Source organism: Anabrus simplex, chromosome 8, assembly GCF_040414725.1.
Source record: "Anabrus simplex isolate iqAnaSimp1 chromosome 8, ASM4041472v1, whole genome shotgun sequence".
Classification (NCBI taxonomy): domain Eukaryota; kingdom Metazoa; phylum Arthropoda; class Insecta; order Orthoptera; family Tettigoniidae; genus Anabrus; species Anabrus simplex.
The window spans coordinates 243,680,816-243,708,206 of NC_090272.1; the positions used below are offsets into that span (position 1 = coordinate 243,680,816).

Here is a 27,391-nt window from a genome sequence, read left to right on the forward strand (position 1 = left end):
CACCTTAATCGCCAGCACCCTTCCATTTGTTTCACCTTGGAAATGGAATCTGACGGCAAGATACCATTCTTAGATGTTCTCATCACCAAGAAAGAGGATGGATCTTTGGGACACAGCATGTATCGTAAGCCTACACACACCAATAGATATCTCCACCCAGATTCTCACCATCACCCTGCCCAGAAACATGGTATCCTTACAACTCTGACTACCAGGGCCAGGAGGATTTGTGAAGCGTCACATCTACAAGAGGAAATTAACACCTTGAGAACCACCTTTGAGAGCAACGGTTACAGCAGAGCTTTGATCTCAAGGGTTCTGAAATTGGCACATAATCGCATGTCTGTTAAGAAAAAAGATGTAAAAGGAACTGCTTACCTACCTTTACATACATAACACGACGGATCGTATAGCTAAAATCTTACGTAGGTACCATGTACGAACTGTTTTTGGAACATCAATTAAGATTAGGCAACTCCTGCGACCAACTAAGGATAGTTCGCCTAAATTACAACAACCTGGTATCTACAGAGTTCCCTGTACTTGTGGCAAGGTTTATATTGGGCAGACTTCGAGAACAGTGTGTACTCGCATCAAAGAACATACCAGATGTATCAGACACAACCAACCTGATAAATCAGCTGTTGCTGATCATGCCTTAACACCTCGTCATGATGTTTTGTTCCAAGAAGTGGATGTTCTTGTCTGTATAAAACAATATCGCCCAAGAATTATCAGGGAGGCGGTTGAAATACGTAAACACCCAGATAATTTCAACCGCGATACAGGTTACAACCTCAGTGAATCAAGGCTACCTATAATCAGAACCATTAAAGAGTAATGCTTTGCTGTTACTATTCATTGTCTCTAGCATTGGGCTAAAATGGCGTCCCCTTTACATCTTTGGGCACCATTTGAAGCTTCCTTGTTGCTTTCTCCTAGCAACCATCAATACGTCGTTTCTCTTCTCTTTTGTCTCCTGATGAAGAAAGGCAAGGTTTCTTTCAAAACGTTGAGTGTGTTTACATTTATTTACATAGCATAAGCCCAAAAATATAACTCATGAATAGAAAGATCTTGCCGACGTCCATCAACAGACGCAGCCATCATCGGTTAACTAGCAGGATGAGGTTAGTTAATGTACTATAACCTTCACAATGCAGATTGAAAACCACACTCACAAAAGTACTTAGCAGCTTCACTCTGGTGCTTCAGACAGTAAAATATAGCTTAGAATTACTGACAGTTCTAAGCAACAATATTAGATGCAAACTGTGGTGATATCAGATATAGTTTGGAATAGACTTGACTCTCTATGATTATTTAACATGAAGTGACATTCATTGGGGGATAGTTAATTTTCTTGATAAGTGTGTTTAATAATTTCTTTGTGTGTCGTTAATTCCGACCAACTATTTTCTTCGTTCATGGCGATAGAAGTTGTACAGGCATAAGCAGTGTTCATGCAAGTGAATAAACTCTAAGAATATTAACTTGCAAATACTCACAAAAATGAATTCTTCTTCTGGTGTGATCATTGATTCAGTACCCACTGGACATAAGAACTTCATTTACTTTCACCTTCATTAATGTCAGACTTTATTGTCCTTCTTGCAAATAAACTTGAAACAAACTTAGTAGTTTATCAGTTCTGGTTGCATTTTGGGAACTTATACTTTAAACCTCATATTAAAATTTTCAAGAGAGTGCAATCCACCGTCAAGAACATTGAGAACGTTCATCGAGGGAACTTCTACAGGATATGCGGTGTCATAGCGATGACATCACAAACGGACCTTGGAGAATTCAACATCCCGGAATGAATGTGAACTTTGAAAATACAGCTACAACTTTTAAATTAAATGACAATTTCTGAATTTCTCTCTGTACCCACCGCACACCCGGAGATAAAAACTTACGCTCGTCAAGTTAGCACCTGAGTGCTGGAACAATACATATTGTACAGTATATTAGTTAATACATTACAAATTTAAAGAAACGTTTGAAGTATTGGATTTTTGTTTTGCTGGTCACTGTACTATACATCATAAGTTGGAGAATAAGCCAAATGTTACCTGGTAAAATCATACTCTTTTGATGAAAAAGAAATGGCGTACGGCTTTTAGTGCCGGGAGTGTCCGAGGACATGTTCGGCTCGCCAGGTGCGAGTCTTTTCGATTTGACCCCCGTAGGCGACCTGCGCGTCGTGATGAGGATGAAGTGATGATGAAGTTGACACATACACCTAGCCCTCGTGCCAGTGAAATTTACCAATTATGGTTAAAATTCCCGACACTGCCGGGAATCGAACCCGGGACCCCTGTGGCCAAAGGCCAGCACGCTAACCATTTAGCCATGGAGTCGGACACTCTTTTGATAAGTGGGGTTAGAATAAAAAGCATTAGGTGTAGGAAGAATTTGTTGTTGTTGCTTCTTGCAAGAGGATTGAAGTTAATAATCAGCAGCCTGGTGTACTTAGTTGTCAGTCTTCTGTTCAACCAGTTTCAATTCAGACTGATGTAAGTGGCATTCGAGGGGTGTTTCTGACTTCTGAATATATACACAACTCTGGTGAATAATACTAATTATAATTAAATATTACTTTTAAGGAGATAAACAGTCTCTAGTCAATTCTGAACCGATAATGTAAGAAAACCAAAAAACAGTTTAATCCACAATCAAATGCCTCAAAAATTGACTATAAAATACATAAATGGCTACAACATTTACTCATTGTTCTTATCATTGTCTACATCTTGTACAGGGAGGTATAACATCTGTAATAACAATCTACTGTATTGTTTATGACATTCAGTTTACATTGACATCTTGGTCATCCAAATCATCGAACCTCATGTGCTTTCCCAATACAGTTTCAGCTTTCTTCAGTAACCTGTCTCTTCCACGCTGCTTTACTCGCACCTTCTTTCCTAGCTTTTCTTCACGATCACGTTTTATCTTTTCCCAATATGCCATTTCTTCCTCGCCTGCAACAAAAGAAAATGTATGATAAGTTTGTTAAATATTCTATAATTTGAGCTGTGATTTCCACCTTGTAAACACTGTACAGTGGAAGTCCGCTGTAACGAGTACGGCATATAAGGAGAACCCCATTATAATGTCCGTCCCTTCAAAATTCCTATATTAAACTGAGTATTATCCTTCGGTTACAGCGAGAGCCCTACCACTGATGCATCTGTTATTACGAGCAAGTAAGCGTGCACGATTTTTTCCATTACCAATATTTATGCACCCAGCGATTATACTGCATGCCATCGATCATCTTCGGTCTCATTTCCTCGCTATGTCCACTAGCGATCTCTCTCATAGACATTCGAAGACGATATAGAATAACACAATATATTTCTTTGTTTACCATCTATTCAATATATAAAAGTTTTTATTGTTAGGATTTTATACTTGACTTAATACTACAGTTGGGACATGTTTCGCTCATCTACCGAGCATCTCAGCCATTATAATGTCTCAAGGTTAAGTTATAATCTTGAATGTATTTACAATTAATCGTACTTAATTATAGTTTTAACACTAATTAGATAATTTTTTTGTTGAAATGCAGTTATGATATACCATGCATTGATTGACAGTTTAGTTGTCATTGTGCCAAGTTAACACTGATATCTAACACCCAGTTATAACATGAATACATTAAGCTTCGGGCTAAAAGGTTTCACGTATTTCTTCTTTCATTCTAAATGGTGAGTGAACAACTGTGTGTTAGTCCAGAGTTTTGGTTAAAATTACAAACTTAAAACTTCTCAAGTTTTTTTTGTCATTATATACATGTTAATTTGCACGTTAATCCCCATGTGGTTTTAATACCTTACATGTCTTGTTGGTCGTATTCCAACCATAAATTTAAAACGACTGGTTGACATTGTAGAGGTAGAAGCTGTTAGGGGCTACAGACGAAAGGGACATTCAGCTACAAAATCACAGGCGTTTTGTGAATTGGTATTTCTGCAACAAGAGAAAACTGTATGAAAATGTTGTGTGATGATTTGTTTTAAATGTGTTAAATTGTCCTCACTTACCCCTTTGACTGTTTACTGCAGCTCGGTGACCGTTTGTTGCCGCGCTTGTGTTGTAAGTGTGGGGAGGCACTGGTACCTGATGTAGTGCATGGAGGGAGTCTATGGGTGTTGTTGTTGAGGTGGCCAGAGTCGATTAGTAATATCCGTCGACTGCTGTTCCATAAAGAAAAATGGAAATGAAAGAGCAGAACATGAGTTCGTAATAAATGCGTAAATAACGTGTTCGAGAGCAGTTGTTAATCGTTATGAGTTTCACGCCCGTATTGACTGATTACACATATTTGGCCATCATCATCAGGGTCGAAACTGGTTCTGATGTAAGTCTATATTTACAATAAACAGTATTGATAAGGTGGAATTTCTTTCTTATCCATATACGAGCAGTTGTTAACTCTCAAAAAATAAAAGCTGAAGTAAACGATAGCTTAATTTTAATGCTAAATACTGCAATTAAGTAAGAATGGGATACACCTCAAGATATGGCAGAGTGCATCACTGATATTCTCATGTCTGGTTAAATTTCAGAGAGGCTATTCCCATGTAAATTTATTGAGAGAATCTTATCGTTTCTCTACTGGCGCTTGGAATATGTTTTCATGATACATATGATGTTAAGTTAGGTTAAGTGATGCTGTTTGAATAAGAAAACAAACATCTGCCACAAAATGCGATCGGTCATCATCAGTACGCTTGCGAGTTCTCCTCTCGACATCCGAAGGGGATGAATCAATAACAGTAAATTTCCACCTTTTTGATACTTATATTTGCATTAAGCAAATCAATCATTTACAGTACATGTTTCATTCCATTACAACGCTTTGGTGAAATTACAAATATTTATCTTCCCAAGAACATCTTAATGAGTACCTTGTTTTACTTAAAATCTACATGAATTTAAAGATTAAAATAATTAAAGTCAATGTGGATGGTTGAATGGGGTGATGAAATGGGAGGGAAATGGATTTACTTATTTTAAAACTGTATCTATTCATTTGAACAGATGTTAAAAAATGTTTTTGTTTCCAGCACTTTTTTCACTATGATGTATGATATTCTGCTTGTCTACTAATAATAAAAAGTTTTTGAAAAATAATTTTCCTTTGTCACTGTTCTATATTTTACAAGGATGTACTCTTCATTTGCTCCTTCCAAGGTGAATGTTGGCAAAGCAATTTCTGTATTTGTCATATGATTCACTGTCAAATGTGTTTCATCTCAACTAGTTTATATGTTTTCAAATTGATAGAAACAAGACCGACAGTCTGTTCCATGTTCTACAAACACACGTCAGTATTTTAAACCCAGATCCAAGAAGTGCCAAGCGCTTCATGTCTTTATGTTTTATGTCAACTTATTGAGATGTATTTAGGCAATTCTCATGCTGATTGTTATCAGATTCCCTTTGATTTAATTATTCTGCAAGAACTGATGATGACTTTAAGGGAGTCTAAACTGGTCTTCGCTTAAAAAGTTTCAGATATTCTACATTGTACTGAATGGTGGAACATCCCTCAAATCCTATTATATTAGTTACTAGCTGATGTACCCGTGCTTCGCTACGGGATTCTCAGAAAGACTGACTTTGTGGTTTTCTTAACCTGAAATCAACATAGGTCATTACAAAAACGTAAGTATGAATGTAGCGATTAAAAGCAATGCTATCTTATAAAATACTCGATCAAATGGAAAGCCGCACGTTTTATCACTTTTAACGAACAGTGCTGCGGTTAGATTGCGGTGTCAATCTAATAGTCCAAAGTTCCAGAGCTGGGATGACCAGGCCGCAGATTGCCATGAACACTCATCTGCCATTAATCCGCTAAATATGCACACTGTTCATTCCAATCAGTGCCTCCGAGCCCGAATGCTATGATGATCCAGTGTGTTACGTACCAGTAGTATCAGAAAATTTATAAACCAGGGGAATGTCATGCTAAAGAAGAAAGTTATCTAACTCCACAGCTACTTCCCATCAATATTCAGGCAGGCTGTTACACTCTGTATGACTGGGCGAGTTGACCGTGTGGTTAGCGGTGCGCAGCTGTGAGCTTGCATCCGAGAGATAGTGGATTCGAACCCCATTGTCGGCAGCGCTGATGGTGGTTTTCCGTGGTTTCCCACTTTCACACCAGTCAAATGCTGGGCCTGTACCTTAATTAAGGCCTAAGGCACTCCTAGCCCTTTCCTATCCCATCGTCGCCATAAAACCTATCTATGTCGGTGCGACGTAAATCAAATAAAAAATACTCTGTACGCAGCAGTAATCCTATCTACCAGAGATGAAGGGCAACAGATGACTCAAAGCACATCACGACAAACAATGGTCAATTAAATGTTATTGTTGATCAATGTTATGAGCTTTCTATATTGTAGGCCTTCACATTTAGTTTTCTTTCGACTCCGTGATTTGTAAAATATTTTATACCATAAACTGTAGTTTCTTATTCTCCGACTTTACATACCGATTTTCATTAAATACTGTTTACCCATTTCTGGTTACTCGGCGCTGATATGGACTTAGTAACAAAAATCCAAAATCATGAATATCTTTGTGATCATAGCCAGTACGGTAACAATGTATAAGACATGAATAATAGGAAATTTAATAGTATATAACCCTAGTTATGTAGCATTCATCGATTACACCTCTAATAAGAAATATTTGAGAATATTTGAAAACTACCATTTCATTCAGCGTGAATAAAATCATTTACAGCCTAGACTATAGCGACTTATTTCCTGACTTTGCATACCGATTTTCATCAAGATAGGACTACTAATAACAACAATATTTGAGAATTATATTTTAGGCCTTCCGCTAAACTACAATTTTTTTCAGCGTGGATACAATTATTGATAGCCTAGATTGTAGCAACTTATTCCCCAACTTTGAATATCCATTTTATATAAAATACGACCACTAATAACATAAATAGTTGAGAATTCAACTTTAGGCCTTCCCCTAAACTACCATTTCACTCAGCGTGAGTAAAATGATTTATAGCCTAGATTGTAGAGGCTCATCCCCTGACTTCACATACTGATTTTCATTAAATTCTCTTCAACCGTTTTCTCGTGATGCGTGTACATACATACAGACAGACAGACAGACAGACAGACAGACAGAAATTACGGAAAAGTAAAAAGTGCATTTTCTTGTTACTATGGACATGACCGATACAGAAATACCATTATTTTCAAATTCTGAGCAATGTACAGACAAAACTCTTATTTTATATATATAGATACGTCAACACGGAAATGAAAATCATAACCTATGATAGTATGGCCAACCAGGCACACAAATATGCTTACAAATATTTAAATCTGAAGAAAAAGATAACGGTCATTAACAAGGATATCACCTTTTCGAAAGAATGCCTTCTCAATAACTAACTCCTAGATTTTTAAAAGCCTACAACTTAAAACATAGGTCAACATTCCAAACACAAAACACCCATAATAAAACCAACAAATGTCACTAAAAGAAGAAATAAAGTTCCTATACAGGGAAAAAACCTTTTTAAACACTCAGCTCTACGAAGCTCACTTAGACGCAGCTCGCAGTCTTCCCCCAACTTATTGGAAGGATTTTTTCAAACACACAGTCTACGTAACAGAAAACATTGCCACTAAGAAACTAGACAATCTCAACAAGAAAATACATAACCTCAAAAAAAAGAGCATGCTGTGATAGTACATATATCACACCCTCACACTACATGTAGAAGTGAGAAATATTATTGTCAGTATTTGATTTATTATTATTATTATTATTATTATTATTATTATTATTATTATTATTATTATTATCATCGTCAGTATTTCAGTTGTATATCTTGTCATTAATATTTGTAAGCTGGGAGGTCTCCATACATGTAGTATGAGTAATTTGTTTTGTACAATGGCTGGGAAAACATTGCTTTAATAACTCTGGTAATTTGGATGAGTCATGTGTCTACCCCAGTGTTTGATGAGATGTACTTGTTGTTGTCAGGAAGTTCTATGAATCATGTGAATAGCCCAGAATCAAATGAGCTTGTTGATGTTGTACTCAGAAAGTTCTATGACTCATGTGAAACACCCTAGAGTTTGTTATTTTCTTGGGACAAAGAAGAAGTCCACGGCGTGGTCTTGATTAGAGGATACACTCATGATTGGCTGGCCAGGATCAATCTAGGCGTATCATGTGAGAAGAAGGGGAATGCGAATGTCTATAAAGAGTGATTATACGGCGGGAAATGATACACTGTACGAGAAGGAACGAGTGCACACACACTGTACGGGGATGAAGGAGTGCGAACACACACAGGAGTGAAACTGGATATACGGTACTGGAGTGACACTGCTGCATTATACTGGACTGGACTTCAAACGTTTGTGGAACGTAGTCTTTTTATGTTTGTGAAAAGTGACTGACATACAACTAAGTATTGTAGCACTTGTGGCGGCCTGGCATTATATGTTGGCGAAAGCTATCTCAGACTTTCCATAAATTATGCTGAGGAACGACAAGCGTGTGTTGCTCAAATGTATATATCTTTACAACAAGGGTTAATGTCTGTGAACACAGTATTACGAGGTACAGTATCTGTGTGATTTTATAAGTGCTGATTATCAGAATCGGCAAGTCGTGTTAATACAGAGACAGTGAAGACTATATCCGAAAAACCACAAACTTTTTTCAAGAAGGAAATTACAAAACAATCAAAAAAGACCTCACCCAAAGAATACAGAAAAATCTGAAACTTTTACTTAAGAACACTTACTTTATTCTCAGTGAACAAGATTCCAATAAATTAATAAACATGAACCTCAAGCTTCCAACAGCAAGGGCACTCCCCAAAATCCATAAAGAAAACACCCCAGTAAGACCAATAGTTAATTTCAGACCCAGCCCTACCTACAAACTAGCTCAGTTCATCCAAAGATTTCTCAAAAAACACTATGTCCTTCAAGCAAAAACTTCCATTAAAAACACGTTAGAGTTTAGCAGCAACATCAAAAACCTTAAATTTCAACCTTATCATTCACTCCTTTCGACATCAAGAATATAGACAAGACCATTTCCATCATACAAAGTAACTTGCAACAACATAGTAAACTGAGTAAACTTGAAAGAGAAGAATTCATTAGTCTGGTTAAATTTACATTTAATAATAATAATTTTGTTTTTAACGGAATAATATATCAAGAAATCAGCCTTCCAATGGGATCCCCTGCATCGAGCATCATGGGAGACATTTACCTAGACCACCTGGAACATACACACTTCAGCAAAATAGACCACATTTTTCTGGACCAGGTTTGTACCCATTAGAACCGTTCAGAACAACCAACAAAAATTTGTCTCATTTGCACAATTCAGGGACCGTGAATAAATCAGACAAGTTTTGCAAATCAGACATTTACAGATTACAGTACCAGTCTTGTTTAGCAAGCTATATTGGACAGACAGGAAGGAGCTTTAACACAAACATATTAATACAGTCAAACATAATAGACATCCTACACATGCACGGGTCCAATCATAATTTTTCTCATATAGAAAAGGACCTATTGACACAATGGAAAAGGGATCTCTACTCAATATCAAGGAAATGTTTTACATATCATTAGACCAACAAGTCAATTTTAATTACAATCTGAACAAATCCACCTAAAAAAAACAAACATTCTTTATGAAGCCATCCACCCCGTTATCCTTAAGTCATATTTAGGCAGAATGGCGTGACAACGAATCACGCCCCCACTCTCTCACACCCCCTCAACACCACAACCAACCCAAAGCAAGCCACCACCCTTTCTTCTCCCTCTCCTAGCCAACAATAAGCACCACGCACACAGACACAGTCAAACAGAGCACATCCTACTCTTCTAACGGCAGGTCAATGCAACCGGGAACAAGGGAGAAAGTACTATTCAAATCACTTTATAATTAAACCCGAACACACACATTATTTTCTCATTTCTTTTCTTTTTCTTTTTCCTCAGACATCCACATTTAATGATACTGTGCCATTTCACTGTTCTGAGAATAGAATTCGGTAGAGTTAAGATGGTCGCAATTGCTGATAACGAATTTAAATAAAACGCACAAACTTGATAATATATCAAGGCAATATGGTATAGCGCGAAGTCAACATGGCAGTGGCTAAGACAAAAGAAGACTTAGAACTGTTAAAGACAGCAAATTGATAAATGAACAAATCATCATAGAGAGCGAATGCATTACGTCCAAGAGGCTGGACACGCATCTTTAAAGTCATAGCTAAGAAGCAAATCATCAGAAGAAGAAACATTTTCAGCGTTAAGATTAACGGAATAGCATACAAATAGAATAGCAATAGAATATCTACGCGATATAAGGATAATACATATACAGGAGTTGATCATGGCCTTGGTTCCATTAAAGGAAAAAGAATTCCCTGTAACGTAGTGAGAACATATGGAATCTTAAAACAATATTATACAATATAAAAAGCTGAAACAACAGCAGACATATTGGTGATCTGCAAGATCTGCAAGATTAAAACGATAAAATTCAAGCTAAAAGAAAGTCTCCCCCCAAAGATTGACGGAAGAAAACGACATGAAATTATGAGAAATCGATCAGTTGCGGTGCCAGCTACCACATAAAGGAAAAGGAGTAGTGTTATATTCAGACTGCCCAAAAGCAAACTCCTGGATGACTCATAAATCACCTCTGTCCTCTTCTGAATACATGAATGCAGTGAAGATGACATGCAACCTCACCAGTCAGGTCGGTTCCCGGTAGATCATTCAACAAAACCCGTTGCCGCCAAAATCGCTGCAACGAGACAGAAACCCTTGGACATGTGCCGGAGCACTGAACTAATGCGCAACCGTCGCCACCACCGTGTCGATTGAGAACGTCGATTGCTCAAGGCTTGAGACAGCGTGGTTGGGAGGTACACGAGGAGGTTCACTGCATCTCTACCGATGACTCTAATCGGAAGGCGGACATTGTAGCCATCAACAGAGAGGAGATTAAAGCAATGGTCTTAGAAAAGCAAGCTATTTATGTACCATGCTTGCCTTACTTTTCATCTAAGTATAAAATACCTGTCAGGGGCCTGCTATTTGGAGCAAGAGGCACCCTCCTTAGTCAGACATTGAACTTCCTACAAAACTTGAAAGTTCCATTCTGCGAGTTAGAAAAAATAGTGATACAGATACTGAGGGACTCTCTGCACATCATTCATTTCCATCTGTACCTGTGAACATGATTGATATTCCTCCCTTTCTAACCCTGGGGGAAAAAAAGAAGATAACAGCATTAACGATTAAATTTTCATTTCTTGATATTTTTAAACTTCATTGAAATTGAAACTGTATTCTGGATCCAAATGGTCACCCTCATTGGGGGACAGATGATTTATTTTTTTAACAAATCTCTCTCTCTCTATGTCAGAAGGCTTTGAATTCAACATAATGTCGTAGCTAACTTCATACATGTATTTTTATCTTCCTATTGCGCAAGATGAGACCACCATGCAGTTTTGAGAAGACTATGGGGAGATTGTCCAGATGAGGCCACGCCGAGAGGACGGCAAAGAGCGACTACATCTCCGAGGACATCTCGATGGCCAGCGGCGGAGCGTGAACGTCAAGCTAGAGCCGCAGATGACGATGCGGACCTAAATCGATCCCAGAGCCGAAAGAAAAAGATAAGTTATTCATTAAATTAAGGTAAAAGTTTGTGATACAAATTCAAATGTAGACATTTCAGTTGTTAGATTCTACATTTGTGTCGACTTACATGGAGACAAGACCAATTCTATTTAGGGAATGTGATATGAATAATATGATGATGCCAATGCAATGAAACCATGTGAAATGTGTTGTGCAGAATGGAAGAATATTTTAAGGTTATATGTGATATACTGTCTTGGAATATGAAGGTTAGATACTGCCATAGGAAATCAGAGTAGAGTTATATATATGGATATGAGAATAAACCAAACACATATTGAGAATAGATATGAAGATACTGATCCAATGAAGTGAATAATTGGAAATGAAATTATTTTGAGCGTCAAGATGAGTTATATACGAGCGTTATTGGAAAGAAATGGCAGATATATGATATGTGGAATGAAAGTAATGTTATGAAGTTATAAGAGTATAATGAAGAACGGAAGGATAGAATATGCATTGCTACAACGATAAAAGAAGAAAATGATTGTTTTTGAAGAGAAAGATAATGTTATTTCATGCAACCTAGGGTCATTTATGTTCGTGAGACCATGATTATATTTCAGTGATGGAGAATTCATATCCTATGATAGTGACAATGTGTTGTGGTAGTTATAATATGTTATGGCAGGATTAGATCATCAAAATGAATCTTTATAGGAAGTGTCGGTCATTAATTTGATAAATTTTAACCTAGTATCTCTACCATAAAATTATATTTTCCTGAATGATAAGCATCACATGGATAGGCAATACTATTTTCTATAAATTATTCCAGAAGTCAAAGCGGAGGCAGGACAGATTTTTCTCCGGGTACTCCGTTTTTCCCTGTCATCTTTTGTTCCAGCAACACTCTCCATTATCATTTCATATCATTTATCACTCATTAATAAATCACCTTGGGAGTGGCGACCCCATTGTAATAACAGCCTATACATGTCAATAGCTGGAAAACAGGTTGTAGGTTGTAGAAGAATAGATGGTTTCTAGTATGTTCCTTGCATATTTAAATAAATCACACAAAGTTATACATTCAAGTACAGACAGTCATGTGACAATATGGTCGATTAATTATGTTTTATGGTTAATTTGGATCGAAGATTAATTTGATAAATGAGACTTTAAGACGAATATGCTTTTGCTAACCAGAAATACTTATCTTTTTCCCGACGCACACAAATATATAATGATAATCCAGAGTCAAGCATAAAACGTAAGTTATCAGAAGAAAGGAAATGAATTATGATGCTGTAATTCAAACAACTTAACATTAACCTTGACTTTCCAAGTGGATTTGTACTTATTTAAAGAAATTTAAATTTAAATTTACAGTGGAACCTCGATTCTCTGTTTCTCGAGAGACCAAGGAAAAAAATGTACAACATGGGGGAACGGAATATCCGGGAACAAATGAACCATCAACAATTTGGCTAAACATCACAAAAATAAAATATGTATACTTATAATCTGACAAACACCTTTAAACGGAACCAAACTACAGCCCCAATGGGCCTTCTGCCTACCAAGCAAGCGACTGCTGCTTAGTCCGAAGGCCTGCAGATTACGAGGTGACGCACGGTCAGTGTGACAAATCCTCTCGGCCGTTATTCCTGGCTCTCTAGATCGGAGTTGCCATCTCACCATTAAATAGCTCCTCAAATAAAGGTAATCGTAGAATGAGTGAACCTGGAACCACCCCTCATATCCAGGTAAAAATGCCTGAAGCCGGGTGGGAGGCAGGCAAGTTAGAGCGGGGCCGGTTTCAAACACTAATCACCGGTACGGGACTGAGAAATCTCGAAACTTTACATTCAGTTTTACTGGGAAAACTTTGTCAGTTTTCTCTGAAAACTTCATTCAGTTCAGCAACTTGATCAGACAAACTCTTCGAAAAATCAAAAATCGACCATATCATAAACACTTCCGAAATTATGGTTATTCGCAACCTTGAGCTCAACTGGAGAGCGTGCTCGCTGTACAAATCGGTACGACTGTGAAATGATATAAAGTTTCTGAATGTAACGTGCGCAAATAAAACGACTGCAGTTTTTATAACATTTTAACCCAAAAACATCAAATTCCCAGTCTTATATTAAGACCAAAACAGTAATAGGCAATACCAAAACCTCCCAAGGCTTTATGCATGTAAGGTGCAACATCTGTTCTGGTCTCGATAACATAATCGCATACGATAATATTAAAATACTAAATTTGTGTTACTTAAAAGGGAGCAGTTTTGAATCCTACCCGAAAGCCCAGTGACTATACTAAATATGTAGACTATAGTTTAATATATTTACCTTGGGGTTTGCCTCTGGTAGTTCAGTGTCACTTGATGTACACTAGAGTTTTGGAGAGTACGTTTACTTCACTGTAAATTGCATTGTACAACTGGGTTTGTAACTAGATGTATAGTTGGTTTGAAATATTGAACTTGTACCAAGGTATTATCAAAGATTCTCTAAGTTATGGTATCACAGAGAATATAGTTCGTAAGTTGCAAGTTGGTGGATTTTGTTTGGAATATATTTTTAAATTTCACTTGTAAATAATATTTTTCAAATTTAAGAATCACGACGAATTATTTCGGAAACTGCAACCTAAGCCATGTCCATGCCCTCAGTAGGTGCCTTCCTGGTTTATTGTCCACTAGTTGGCCCTACTGATATTTACGTATTATGTTGTTGGCGGAGATCCGCGTAGTCCAGCTGATGTTTTGCTGAGTGTGTAGTGTTTTCTGATATTGTGCAGTTGCTCTTACTTCCCCCCTTTATTGTGTTTAGTGCTTTGTTTTGTGTAACCACTGTAGTAGCGGTTACACACTCGGGGAAAAAAAAAAAAAAAAGGTAACCATGGACATAATGTAGATGTTTCGCAAGTACGAACATTTGACGAAACTCATTCAGTTTTCAAGTAGAGCTCAGATTTTCAACTAAGTATTTTTATTTTCCACCTTGTCGATACATTAGTTGCTTAAGGCAACTTATTGGTTAAAAGTGGTACATGTTTCATATATCAGCCACATAACACTGTTTAGATGAAAAATTCATATATTGACAAAGTATCATTGCTTGAGAGGAAGTGTCCTTAAAATTAACATAAGAAGATAAAATGACATAAAAGTTTACCTAGTTCCTTTATATAAATTGACATCCAATAAATATATTACATTTTTGTATACCAATTTTATCATTATTATAATTAAACTTACGTTATACAATTCAGTCCAATATTCATTTTAACATTATTATAAAATTATATGAAAATAAAATAACTTGTAACATTATTCAACTGATGGCTAATTTAAAGCCTACAATTTTTAATAATTTCTATTATAATTATTATTTCTATTGTAAAGCGTATCCCCTGAAATATTATATTCACTTAAGAACTAATATACCAATATGAAAGCTACTATTAAATACTGAATTAAATTCATTTCTTGGACAACCAGATATCTTAAAAACCGATTAATATTTCATTACAAACTTGTTATTCTTGATAATAATATCACATTAACAAATTAGCTCTTCTTAATTCAGGAAAAATAAATCTCTATTCCAATTTTAATAAACCCTGATACACAAGGTACAATATTAATTTACTTTCCTAAAAATTTATTTTCAATTTTTTCAATTTTCCCTCGCAGTACTACTTCACTACACTTGTACCAATCAATTATTTAAAAATATCAAATTTTCCAAAATTTGGTGTTAACCAAAATGTAAAAATGTGCACTTTTTCAAAAATTTAATTTCAAATAGGATTGTCCTCCAACATTCATACTTAAAAGTTTTTAACAATGAAGTGCCCGATAGTGATAGAGTAAATCATGTAACAGATTTAAACTACTCCCTAAAGTATCAAAAGCTTTCGTGCTTCATACACCATATAAAAAGGTAAGCTAAATATAAGCTAATGGGTTCATACCCCGTAAATAGGATTGTCCTCCTTTTTCATCTTTAATACTCCTGCAAAGCTCTTTTACTACGACCTGGTTTTAGGTACACTTATTGCCACTACGTCTACTTCGTGGTTAGGGGTATGAATAGGACTGGATATTAATCTTCTATCCTTGACTCCCTTAATAGCTGATACAGAAGCTTCCCTGAAATACTTCTTTGTCCAAACCCTAGCTTCGGCCACATTACTCTTCTCTATTATTTTGATATTTACATTCTCTCATTATAAGTTCAATTCTAATATGTTCAGCGTTGTTACTAAAAATGGGAGCCGCCCCCTTCCATTCTTGGTATCCGGGAATAATAGAAGGTTTAAGATGAAAAAACGGTTTTATTTGAATAACCTGACAGAAATTGCCCCTTTAATACTTCTGACCTATATTATTGAAAAAGCATTAGCACAATTATTATCAGCTCAGTGTCTCTAGGAGGACTTAATCAAAGCTCCTTACTCTTGTATTAATCATATTGGTTGGATAATTGCCGCTATATATATCTCATCTATTCATTCCGCAGTTTGTCCAATAGACATCATATTTACCATAACAATCAAAACTTTTTAATAATAACCAACAACCGGATTACAAAATCTTGTATATTTCTTCTTCTATTATCTCTTGGTGGATTATCTCCTTTTCTTGCATTTTTACCTAAATGATTAATTATTCAAACCTTAGAGATATAAATTTATTGTAGTTACCATAGTAATTAGCCGGGCCCATGCTGTAGGGGTAGCGTGCCTGCTATCTGACGGTGAGATAACGGCCTACAGGATTCGTCGCGCTGACCACATGACACCTCGTAATCTGCAGGCCTTCGGGCTGAGCAGCGGTCGCTTGGTAGGCCAAGGCCCTTCAAGGGCTGTAGTGCCATGGGGTTTGGGGGTTTATCATAACTCTACTTCCAATTAACATTTCTCGCATTTCTATTCTCTTATACTTAACTTTAGTTGATTATCTTAATCACACCTTTTTCCCAATTGTACTTACCTTAACTGGAATTTCAACATTGCGCGTACCTTTTAAATATGTCATCTATATTATGCTTTAAGTTAACTAAACTAATAGCCTTCAAAGCTATAAATAAAGACAATAGTATACCTACTCCTTTAGAATTGCAGTCTAACATCATTATTGACTTTAAAGCCTGGTAGGAGAGAGCATTCTCCTAACTAAATTTACACTTTACTGTCTATTTCTCAGCCACCCTACTACAACAATAGTGTGAAAGTTGATGCTACTCCAGGTCGATTAAACCAGACAAGTTTTTTATATAAACCGACTCGGCCTATTTTATGGCCAATGTTCAGAAATCTGCAGGGCCAACCATAGATTTATACGTATTGTAATCAAAAGAATTAATAACTCATTTATTTAATCAATTAATCTATATATCTATATATATATAAAATAAGAGTTTTGTCTGTACACTGCTCAGAATTTGAAAAGAATGGTATTTCTGTATCGGTCATGTCCATAGTAACAAGGAAATGCATTTTTTACTTTTCCGTAATTTTTGTCTGTCTGTCTGTCTGTATGTATGTACACGCATCACGAGAAAACGGCTGAAGAGAATTTAATGAAAATCGGAATGTAAAGTCGAGTGATGAACCGCTACAATCTAGGCTATAAATTATTTTAATCACGCTGAGTGAAATGGTAGTTTAGGGGAAGGCCTGAAATTTATTTCTCAAATATTTATGTTATTAGTGGTCGTGTCTTAATGAAAATCGCTAGACAAAGACGGGAAATAATTCGCTACAATATAGGCTATACACGCTGAGAAAAATGGTAGTTTAGGGGAAGGCCTGAAATTTAATTGTCAAATATTTATTTTATTAGTGGCCGTATCTTCACGGAAAATTGGTATGCAAAGTCAGGGAATAGGTCGCTATAATCTAGGCTATCTTCCATAATCTAGGCTATCAATAGTGTTATTCGCACTGAGTGAAATGGTAGTTTAGGGGAAGGCCTGAAATGTAATCTCTATATAATATAAGTGTTTTGCCTGTGCATTGCTCAGAATTTGAAATGAATGATATTTCTGTATCTGTCATGTCCACAGTAACAAGGAAATGCATTTTTTACTTTTCTGTAATTTCAGCCTGTATGTATGTATGTATGTATGTATGTATGTATGTCTGTGTGTATGTATGTATGTATGTATGTATGTATTGTCCCCTTCAAAAGTGGTAATAATTTATTAAAGGAGAATGATTTATTTCATCAGCGAGTTGTAACATTTTTTAATCGCCAGGAGGGTGATATTTTACACTTCCGTGCTAGTGCGAACCAGCCGCCTGCGAACCGGTTTTCCCAACCTACCAAGAGAACAAGGAAGCAGGGTGAAATTCCTGTTAGATGTCCTTCAACACATGTGTGTGTACCACGTGACCGGGCGAGCAGCGTGATTGCGATCGATCAATAAAATGCAAGGTTGAGTGACGTGAAACTAGAGCAGCCAATAAAAATGACAACCTTCACAGGAATGCAACAGATCCACCAATCGGATATAATTAAGAGGCACACCTACGTCTTAAGACAGTGAATTAATGGTAATTCCAAAGGAAATTTTATAGAGGGTTTTTACTTCTGAACACTGGATTTGAGCGACACTCTGAAGGCAGCTACGGTAGAGACTGGACGTCGTTTGCTTCACTGGGAGACTTTGCATTAGAGAAGGCACTGAGGACTGAATAAACTGCAATTCAGACATTTGGAAAAATTCTCTACGATTTATTTAGGATTGTCATAAGATAAGTGTCCATCTCCGAGTTATTAAACATCGCGTGTGTATCCTGGACTATTGCTAAGACTTTTGTTAGTTTCAGCTTTTCTACGAGAGCTCAGAAGAAGGAAGGTCGTTGGTTCGAGCTCGCTTCAAGATGGCTATCCAGTTCCGAGATGAATACTACTGTTTCCTGTGCACCTTCAGCTCCTCCATGAGTCACTAATCATGTAAGGCGTCGGACATGGGCAAGACTTTGTTTGATGGAAGGTGATGTGACCACGTACTAGGTCATCAGCCAGAATCCAGTTAACACCAGCCACATGAGTATTCTTTAAGAAATTATCTTTCTATTTTCCTATAAAATGTTTGTAAAACGTAGCCTTACCTTATTCATTTATATTTCTATTAGTTTAGCAGTAGTTTGACTTTTCATTCTTCTTTCTTCGGTGGGAGGTAGTTTGTGCTCTGGAATGAATGTGTATTGGGTTCTATTAGTTAGAGATGAGAGTGTATGTCATCGAGAGAGACCTCAACTGTCCTAAAAATTTAGAAGGCAGGAGAAATAAAAGTAAATCTTGAAGGATTTTGAAATAATTTGAAATTTAATTGAGACAAATTAGGACAGTGTTCTAGTGTTTTTCTAAGTGTAAAATTTCATTCTACGATTATACGACATGTCTGCGAGCTTTAGTTCGTTTAGAGTCATCTGAATAATTTCGTATGACAGCTTTGCAAGCGAGATTAAGCACGGTCTATAATATAATAATAATAATAATGAGTAAAAATAATTAAACCTAATTACGGGCTAAAATTTGAGTAAGGTCATGGGTTTAATGTTGGTTTGTTCTTGGAAAGAATTATCGTGTGCTCACTTTATGTAAAGAAGGCCTGGGACATGGCAATCCTCCGGACGGAGTAATGATGAATTATACGTATATTTTTCTGTGCTATTAATTGAGTATTGACTTGCAGATGGATATTATATTTTGTGTGATAATTTATGCATCCATTAGAGTCATTTTGGAAGGAATATGTCACTGGACATGATTTCTTTGAGCTTGAGTGCAGATTAATCAAGAGCCACGACATTATAGGTGAATAAAAATAAATGCCGCAACTCATGTACCGTAAGCGCATATTCTAATATTTTGACCTGTGTTGTAGGTATTTTACTTGCTTATTTTGGATGATTTCTGTTTAAAAGATTCCCTTGAACATCGTTGTATAATTAATTTCTGCATAAGAGTGATAACCTCAACTCTATCACACTCTAAATCGATACCTGGGATATACGTGATATGGTCATCTAGAGAATGATTTCCCTAATTTGGAATAAATCCAAAATTTAATAATAATGGGTTAGTGATCGTGTAAATAATATTATAATATGGTCGTGTACCTAGGTGTGAATGTGTGTTGTGTGATTTGATTATATTCTGTGTTTTGTGAATATTTCTTGAATGATTTTGTGATGATATCTCCACTGTGTGCGTCAAATTTTGACCGATTTACATTATTTTCGCATGTCCGTGATTTGAGGAATTATGAATCTTTAGAAGATTTTATTATAATTTAAGGTAGATTAGGGTCTAATTCACTAAATTAAAGTGAATAAGAGAAGGCAACGTCCGTGGATTGATGTCACGAGATTGAATTATTAGTTATTGTACAGTCACTTATTGCATAAAAACAAGTAAAGTTTAGGTTAATATGAGTTCAAATAAGAATTTATTATAGGAAGTTCAGTCACTTAATAATTATAAGAATGAATTAATTGATGAAGGGAAAGAAGTCTAAGGAAGACTTATTAATCACAATTTCTTGAATTAAATAATTTTCAATAATTTTAATAAGGAAGAAAAATGATCATTTTCTTGTAAAAATAAAAATGAGATCCAGATGGAATATTTTAATTTAAGCAATTTAATTATCATTATAGGAGAGAGTGATACCAGATATTATTTTGATTTTCAATCCATTTTACAGTAAATTAATGATCCCTATATTTATTATTACAGACAAGAACATTCGTTGAGCTTTAATTTGATCAAGATCCCTTATAGACGATAGCTCGAGGAGAAGAGATTTCAAGAATCAATACCAGATTTTGTATATTTAATTATTTTATGGGAAGAGTGTTAGTTTTTAATAAATGTATGAACCTATTTTAGTCTCCTTTCATTTGTTGCTAGTCCTTCATCTATTCCTGCCTTTCAAATTTTCTGCACAGCCGATAGCGAACGGTCCACCTCTGAGACCCTCGCTCTCCGGCGAGCTGAGCCCGGCATGATGGGGGCAGGTTTAGATTTGGCGGCCAACGTGGTTAGGCCCGATTTATTGGCTGTACCAATAAAAGGACTCGATCTTGTAGTCCAGAATTTGGACAAAAACAAGATGCGGCGACAAATAAATTTTTTTCAGGTTATTTTTGAGACATTTATTAGCCCAAAATTTTGTGGCGAACTACACTCATGTTAACATTTAGGAAGGACCTTGTTGTTTAATTATAAACAAAATCTGGATGATAGTTGTCAAAATTTTTTTTAGCGGCTATTTTCCGCATAATTTGGACTTAGGCTGTAGGATTGTGTTTTGCGACGTTAATCTTCTCTGAAGGCTGTGACTTCAATCCACTTGTGACTGATGAATTGGATTCTGGTACGTGGCTATCGAACTTAGTCCTCCCATGTCTGAATTGCCGTTTATTTCAAAGGAAAATGAGTACTGTAACGACGGAGGACTTATGCAGACTCCTAGACGGAGTAGTGTCAGACTTACAAAATAATTTAAAACGGGAAATGAATGAGAACCAAACTAAATTAGAGCAAAAACTTAGTGAAAATAATGAATTATTAGAGCAAAAACTTAGTGAAAATTTAGAGCAAAAACTCAGTGAAAATAGCGAATTATTAGAACAAAAACTTAGTGAAAATAGTATGTCAACAGAGCAGAAACTTAGCGAAAATAGTGAGTTATTAAAACAGGAACTTAAGAAAGAACTTACCGAAAATCAGAACAGGTTAAAATGGGAACTCAAAGACACTATTGAGGAAATTCAAATCAAGACAGAGGAAAATATTGAAAAGTTACACATGGACGTTAAATTATTTAACGGGAAGTTAGCTTCAGTTCAAAGTGAATTGGTATCCGTGAAGCAAAATTTTTCGAATTTAAAGGGAGAAATCCAGGCCGGAATCGATAACTCCATGTCAGCTATGTCCAACGAATTTAGTGAGAGGCTAGCTAAAGTACAAACTGGAATATTGCACGGATTAGGCAAGTATAAGGACGAGGTGCAAGATAAATTTCAAGCAATTGAGGAGAAAATCGATGATAATGCCCAGGACTTAACAGCAACCAAAGCAGCGTGGACTAGAAAATTCACACAAATTTTTGAAACCGTGAAACAAGTAGAAAAGGGCGTTATTGCTGAAATACAGGTAGCCCAAGTCACCAACTCAGAGCGACTTGAATATTTTTACGAAATGATTGAGGAGACACAACAGAGTTTAAAAACTATGAAAACCTCAATAGATAAAGAAATAGGAGAGGTCAAAGCTAGTTCGGAATCTTATAAACAAGAACTACAAAATGGAATTCAGGAACTCACTAAAGAGTTACAGTTGCTTATGTTACAAGGCGAAAGCCATAATATTGTGACCAACACCTTGTTAGAGAGGCAAGGTAATTTAGAGAAGAAGGTGTCCGGAGAAGTCTTATCTTCAACTCCGAAGCATGACGACCGAATGACTACCAATAATCATGTAAATGTCACCAATCCAGCTCCAGGATATAATAGCGGAGGAGCAAGTCAGCTTAATACGTCAGGTCAAACGCAGATAGTAAACATAATTCGAATGCAGGAAGACCATCCAAAAAAATTCAATAACGTGAAAGGGGTAACTCCCAGGAGTTTTATTAATGAACTACAGGAATATTTTCGTGACAATAAGATACCAGAAGAGCGCAAACTGCGAGTGATGGAAAGATATCTGGAGAATTCTGTATTGACGTGGTTCACAGCGTTCCGATATTCATTCGACGATTTCGAAGGATTCAAGAGGGCTTTCTTAGAAAAATATTGGAACACAGACATTCAACATAACCTCAAGACAGAGTTGTATGCTAAGAGGTATGCCCTATCCACACCAACACGATTTTCTGAATTTTTCTCCAGCCAGCTACGTAAGTTACGGGAGCTAGACACACCTCCAACGGAAGCTGAATTAATAAAAGTTATTACCAGGAAACTTCCAGCAGAGACGCAACGAATTATGATCGCTTCAAATGTACAAACAGCAATTCAAGCTGAGGCCATATTACGACAACTTGACATGACATCTAGAGAACCACAGAGGCGAAATCCCGGCCAAGAACAACAAGTGTTCCAAGCCAATGTTACCAGACCTGAAGAAAGGAACATTGTTAACCAAGGGAGAAACTGGGGTAGAAATGTTGAAGGAAGACCACCCAGAGACCGATCTCCGAGACCAGGACGCCGAGATGACGAAGAAAGGAATTATTCAAGACGTAATGTCCGAAGAAGACCATACGAGAACAACAGGGACAGATGGAGAAGAGAGCCAGAGAATAGAAGACCTGAGAGACGGAAGAGAAACTGGAGGGAGGAAGAGAGAGAGAAGTATCTGCGTGAACTCCAGCAGTCCAACCAAGAGCGTAAGAAATGGCATCGGGCTATACATGATCAGGACGTTAACCCTGATATTGTTGGAGCGGAGAGCTTGGAGTACCAGAGAACAAAGCAAAGAGAAGATAAAGGACATCCTGAAGATGATGGGTACAATCAAGGTGCCATTAAAAAAAAAAAAAAACCCTGAATTAGTAGGAGATAGTCTCGACACTAACCCTTATATTAATGGTGAAACGCAGGAATGGATTGTTGTTCAAATAGATTCCTGGATGACAAGATCAGATGACCTACTGGAAGAAAATCAGGAGCCGAACTCAAACTACCTAAAAACACTACCTATAATTTTGGCTAGGGTATGTGGCGTAAGAGTGAAATGCTTAGTGGATACTGGGTCTACAATTAGTGTCATCTCAACTTCTTTCCTAAATGATTTAAAGGACAGACATGATATCCCGATTATACCAGTATCTCACATTAAAATAAAAGGAATTATCCCGGATAAGACGGTGGCATGCAAATTACAGACACTGTTGGACGTTGAAATTGGAAATACTATATTTCAGAACGTATTCTTGGCTATGTCAAATATAAGATTTAACATCATTCTAGGAGTTGACTTTTTGACATCTTACCATGCCAATATTGATCTAAATTCCAACCAGATTCTTTTTCGATTGGACGAAACATTTGAAACGGCTATGGTTAATCCAATAATACCAATATAATGGTCCGTTATTGGACATTATAAATTTTCCAGCTAACTCATTCTTGGTTGCCTGCGTTTCGCCCTCGTGTGCTAAGTTAGGCTCGTCAGTTGGGACTTAGCACACCACCCAAGACGCAAGGCTAGTGCATACCGTGGAGGCCACTGCATAGGCTACTTGAAGCCACCAGCAGTGCCAATGCACTATGAGAGCTATGGGAATCAACATCTACATCATTTGATGGCCAGGCAGGTATCAATTTTTGAAAATGAGACATAGCTCTCATAGTGCATTGGCACTGCTGGTGGCTTCAAGTAGCCTATGCAGTGGCCTCCACGGTATGCACTAGCCTTGCGTCTTGGGTGGTGTGCTAAGTCCCAACTGACGAGCCTAACTTAGCACACGAGGGCGAAACGCAGGCAACCAAGAATGAGTTAGCTGGAAAATTTATAATGTCCAATAACGGACCATTATATTGGTATTATAAATTTACTCATTCGGGAAAAATATTTTAGGTTCCCTATGGGAATCAACATCTACATCATGGTTAATCCAGCCGATATAACTGATCAGAGTGTGTTTCTCATTAATAACGCCTCGACATCGTGGGAATCTGAAGACCAGGAGGCCACAGAAGAGGTAAACCAGGCCCTGGATAATATCATAGAAGAGGGCGATGATGCAACACACCCGTATGACCTCATAAACTCTAAGGTTAACCAAGCTTTAGGAACGGAAGAAGAGAGAGGCCGACTCCAAGAGTTATTGTTAAAGTATAAATCATTGTTTGATGATAAACCAGGCCAGATCCCTGACTTTAAATATTCTTTATTAGCCACAGATTGGACTCCGTTTAAAAGGAAGCCTTATCCGATCCCTGAGAAATTTCATTCTCGTGTAGGGAAAATTATTGCAGAAATGGAGAGAGACGGGATTATCATGAAGTCCAGTACACCATTCATAAGTGCTCTAGTGGTGGTACATAAACCAGATGGATCTCTTAGAATATGTTTGGACGCACGTGATGTTAACCGCAAACTAATACCAGAAAGAGACCAGGCGCCAGCAATTAAAGATGTCCTTAGAAAATTCCGTGGCATGAACTTGTTCACATCAATGGATTTTACCTCCTCGTATTACCACATTCTTCTGGAAGAAAAGTCAAGATTATTGACTGGATTTATGTTTGACCAGCAAACATACGTTTTTAGAAAATTGCCCTTCGGCATTTTTAATGCCGCAGCCGCTCTTATACGTGCCTTAGACAGATGCCTTACAGATGAAGTCAAGAGTTTTACTACTAAATATATTGACGATCTGCTTATGGCGAGTGAAACATTCGAAGAACATCTTGTTAAACTAGAAAAGCTGTTAAGCAATCTTTCAAAATCTGGGTTCCACATAAATCTAAAGAAATCGCGCTTCTGCCAGTCTGAAATATTATTTTTAGGCCATATTATTGATGGAAAAGGGATAAGGCCTAACCCTGTAAAAATCGAAGCTATTAGCAACTTTCCAAGGCCGATCCGTGTCAAACAAGTACGGCAGTTCCTAGGCATGGCCAACTTCTTTGCAAGCCATTGTCCAAACTATACCCAAACGGTAGCTCCACTTCAAGATCTATTGAAAAAAGGTAACAGATGGAAATGGAATGAAGAGTGTGACCTGGCATTTACCAAGACCAAAGAGATGCTGTTGAATTACGTTAAGCTAGGATATCCTGATTTCGAAAAACCCTTTATACTAAAAACGGATGCATCTGGAATCGGAATTGGGGCTGTGTTATTCCAGGAGGACGGAGAGAAGCCAGAAAATAGAACTTACCTAGCCTTCGTTAGTCGGAAATTACAAAATCATGAAAAGCATTATTCCGTAACTGAGATAGAAATGTTATCCATAGTATTTGCATTAAAATATTGGCAGAAAATCATCTACGGATTTCCGATCATTATTAGAACAGATCATAAAGCTTTAACCTTCATGCTAAAGGCTACTATGGCATCAGAACGGGTATTTCGATGGACAATGTTTGTGCAACAATTCAACATCCAATTGGAGCATTGTTCTGGAAAAAGTAATTTACTGGCCGACTGTCTGAGCTGTAATCCTAATGGGGAAGTATTGGAAGTTAACCAACTTGAACTAGTTCCCGAGGATCACGAATTTTTAAGAAAACTCAGATACGTACGGCAAGCTCAAAAACGAGACAGTGACTTAAGAGCTATCATTGATTTCCTAGAGGCTAAAATTAAACCTAGAGATCCTGGATATCGTAGAATAAAAAGAAGAGCATCCCGATACCAGTATTTAGATAACATTCTATTTAAATTTGTGGATCCGGCAAAATCGAAATTGAGAATTGTTGTACCTTCAAAATTATTTGAACCTTTAATTTGGCATGCACATCGAATTACCGGACATGGGGGTATCGATAAAACACTGGCTACCATACAAGAGAAATTTATATGGGACAAACAAAGATCAATAGTGAGGAACATAGTTCGAACCTGTGACACATGCCAGAGAGTAAAGCCAAGCCCCATTTATTGCAACATAATCCTATTCCAATCATACCTTCCAAGCCTAAACAGCTGTACGCAATGGATTTGTTCGGTCCCGTTCCTACATCAAAGAGAGGTAACCGACATGTTGTCGTCACCATCGATGTATTCTCAAAATACGTGACTTTGTACCCAATTCAAAAGGCCAGGCGAATCACCCGTAATTTAATTCCGCATATGGGCAAGCCTAAAGCACTTCTCACTGATCAGGGATCGCAGTTTACATCTGCAGAATTTCGTGAAGCCATGGAACAGTTTGGGATTAAACACATATTGAACTCGATCCGACATCCATCTAGCAACCCGGCAGAGAGAGTGATGCAGGAACTATCTAAATTCTGCAGAATATTTTGTGGAGATGCACACTGGCTTTGGATCGATGTTCTACCCATTATGATGGAATGTTTAAACAATACAGTTCACGAGGCTACGTCACAGATTCCCGTTACTCTTCACTTCGACCGACAACCGCACCGACCTTGGGACGATATTGTTCAATGCCCTGGTAATCTGAAGCCTACGCTGGAAGAAAACATTCAGAAAGCCGCCACTTCATTGCGCGAGCAAGCTGAGCGGAGACAACGCAGAATGAAGGATAAAAAGTTTCGCCGACCTCTCAGACTCAATGAATATGTTCTCTTGAAAAAGCCAGCTACCTCAGAAACAACTCGCAAATATTACGCAAAATTTGCACCTCTTTTTATCGGTCCTTACAAAATTATAAAGGTTTATGGGAATAACGCTTACAGAATCCAGAGTCTAGATAAAAATTATGAAGGTATTCATAACGCCCAGAATTTAAAAAGTTATTACTCTTCTAAACTTGTAGATGATGGTCATATCAATGTCATCATGGAAGAGGAAACACCGCGGGATATAGGTGAGGATCCAACCTACCGCCATGCTTCAACCCAAGTAAATTTACAAGATGAGATCTGTGAAGAATGCCGTGAGATGCAAGAGAAGGTAATGGATCAACTTCGACTGCTTGGTGCTGCACTTGAAGCAG

General features: G+C 37.1%; 1 protein-coding gene across 2 annotated transcripts in view; it reads right to left on the reverse strand.

Annotated features, from left to right (window-relative positions):
• Positions 1–2,647: 2,647 nt before the first annotated feature.
• Positions 2,648–27,391, reverse strand: part of Larp7 (La related protein 7) — a 132,133-nt gene continuing 107,389 nt past the window's right edge. For both annotated transcript variants that reach the window (XM_067152223.2, XM_067152222.2), the window contains exon 9: positions 2,648–2,987. In XM_067152223.2, the coding sequence (XP_067008324.2) occupies positions 2,812–2,987 (176 nt within the window). In that variant the 3' untranslated portion in view covers positions 2,648–2,811. The remainder of the gene's footprint in view (positions 2,988–27,391) is intronic.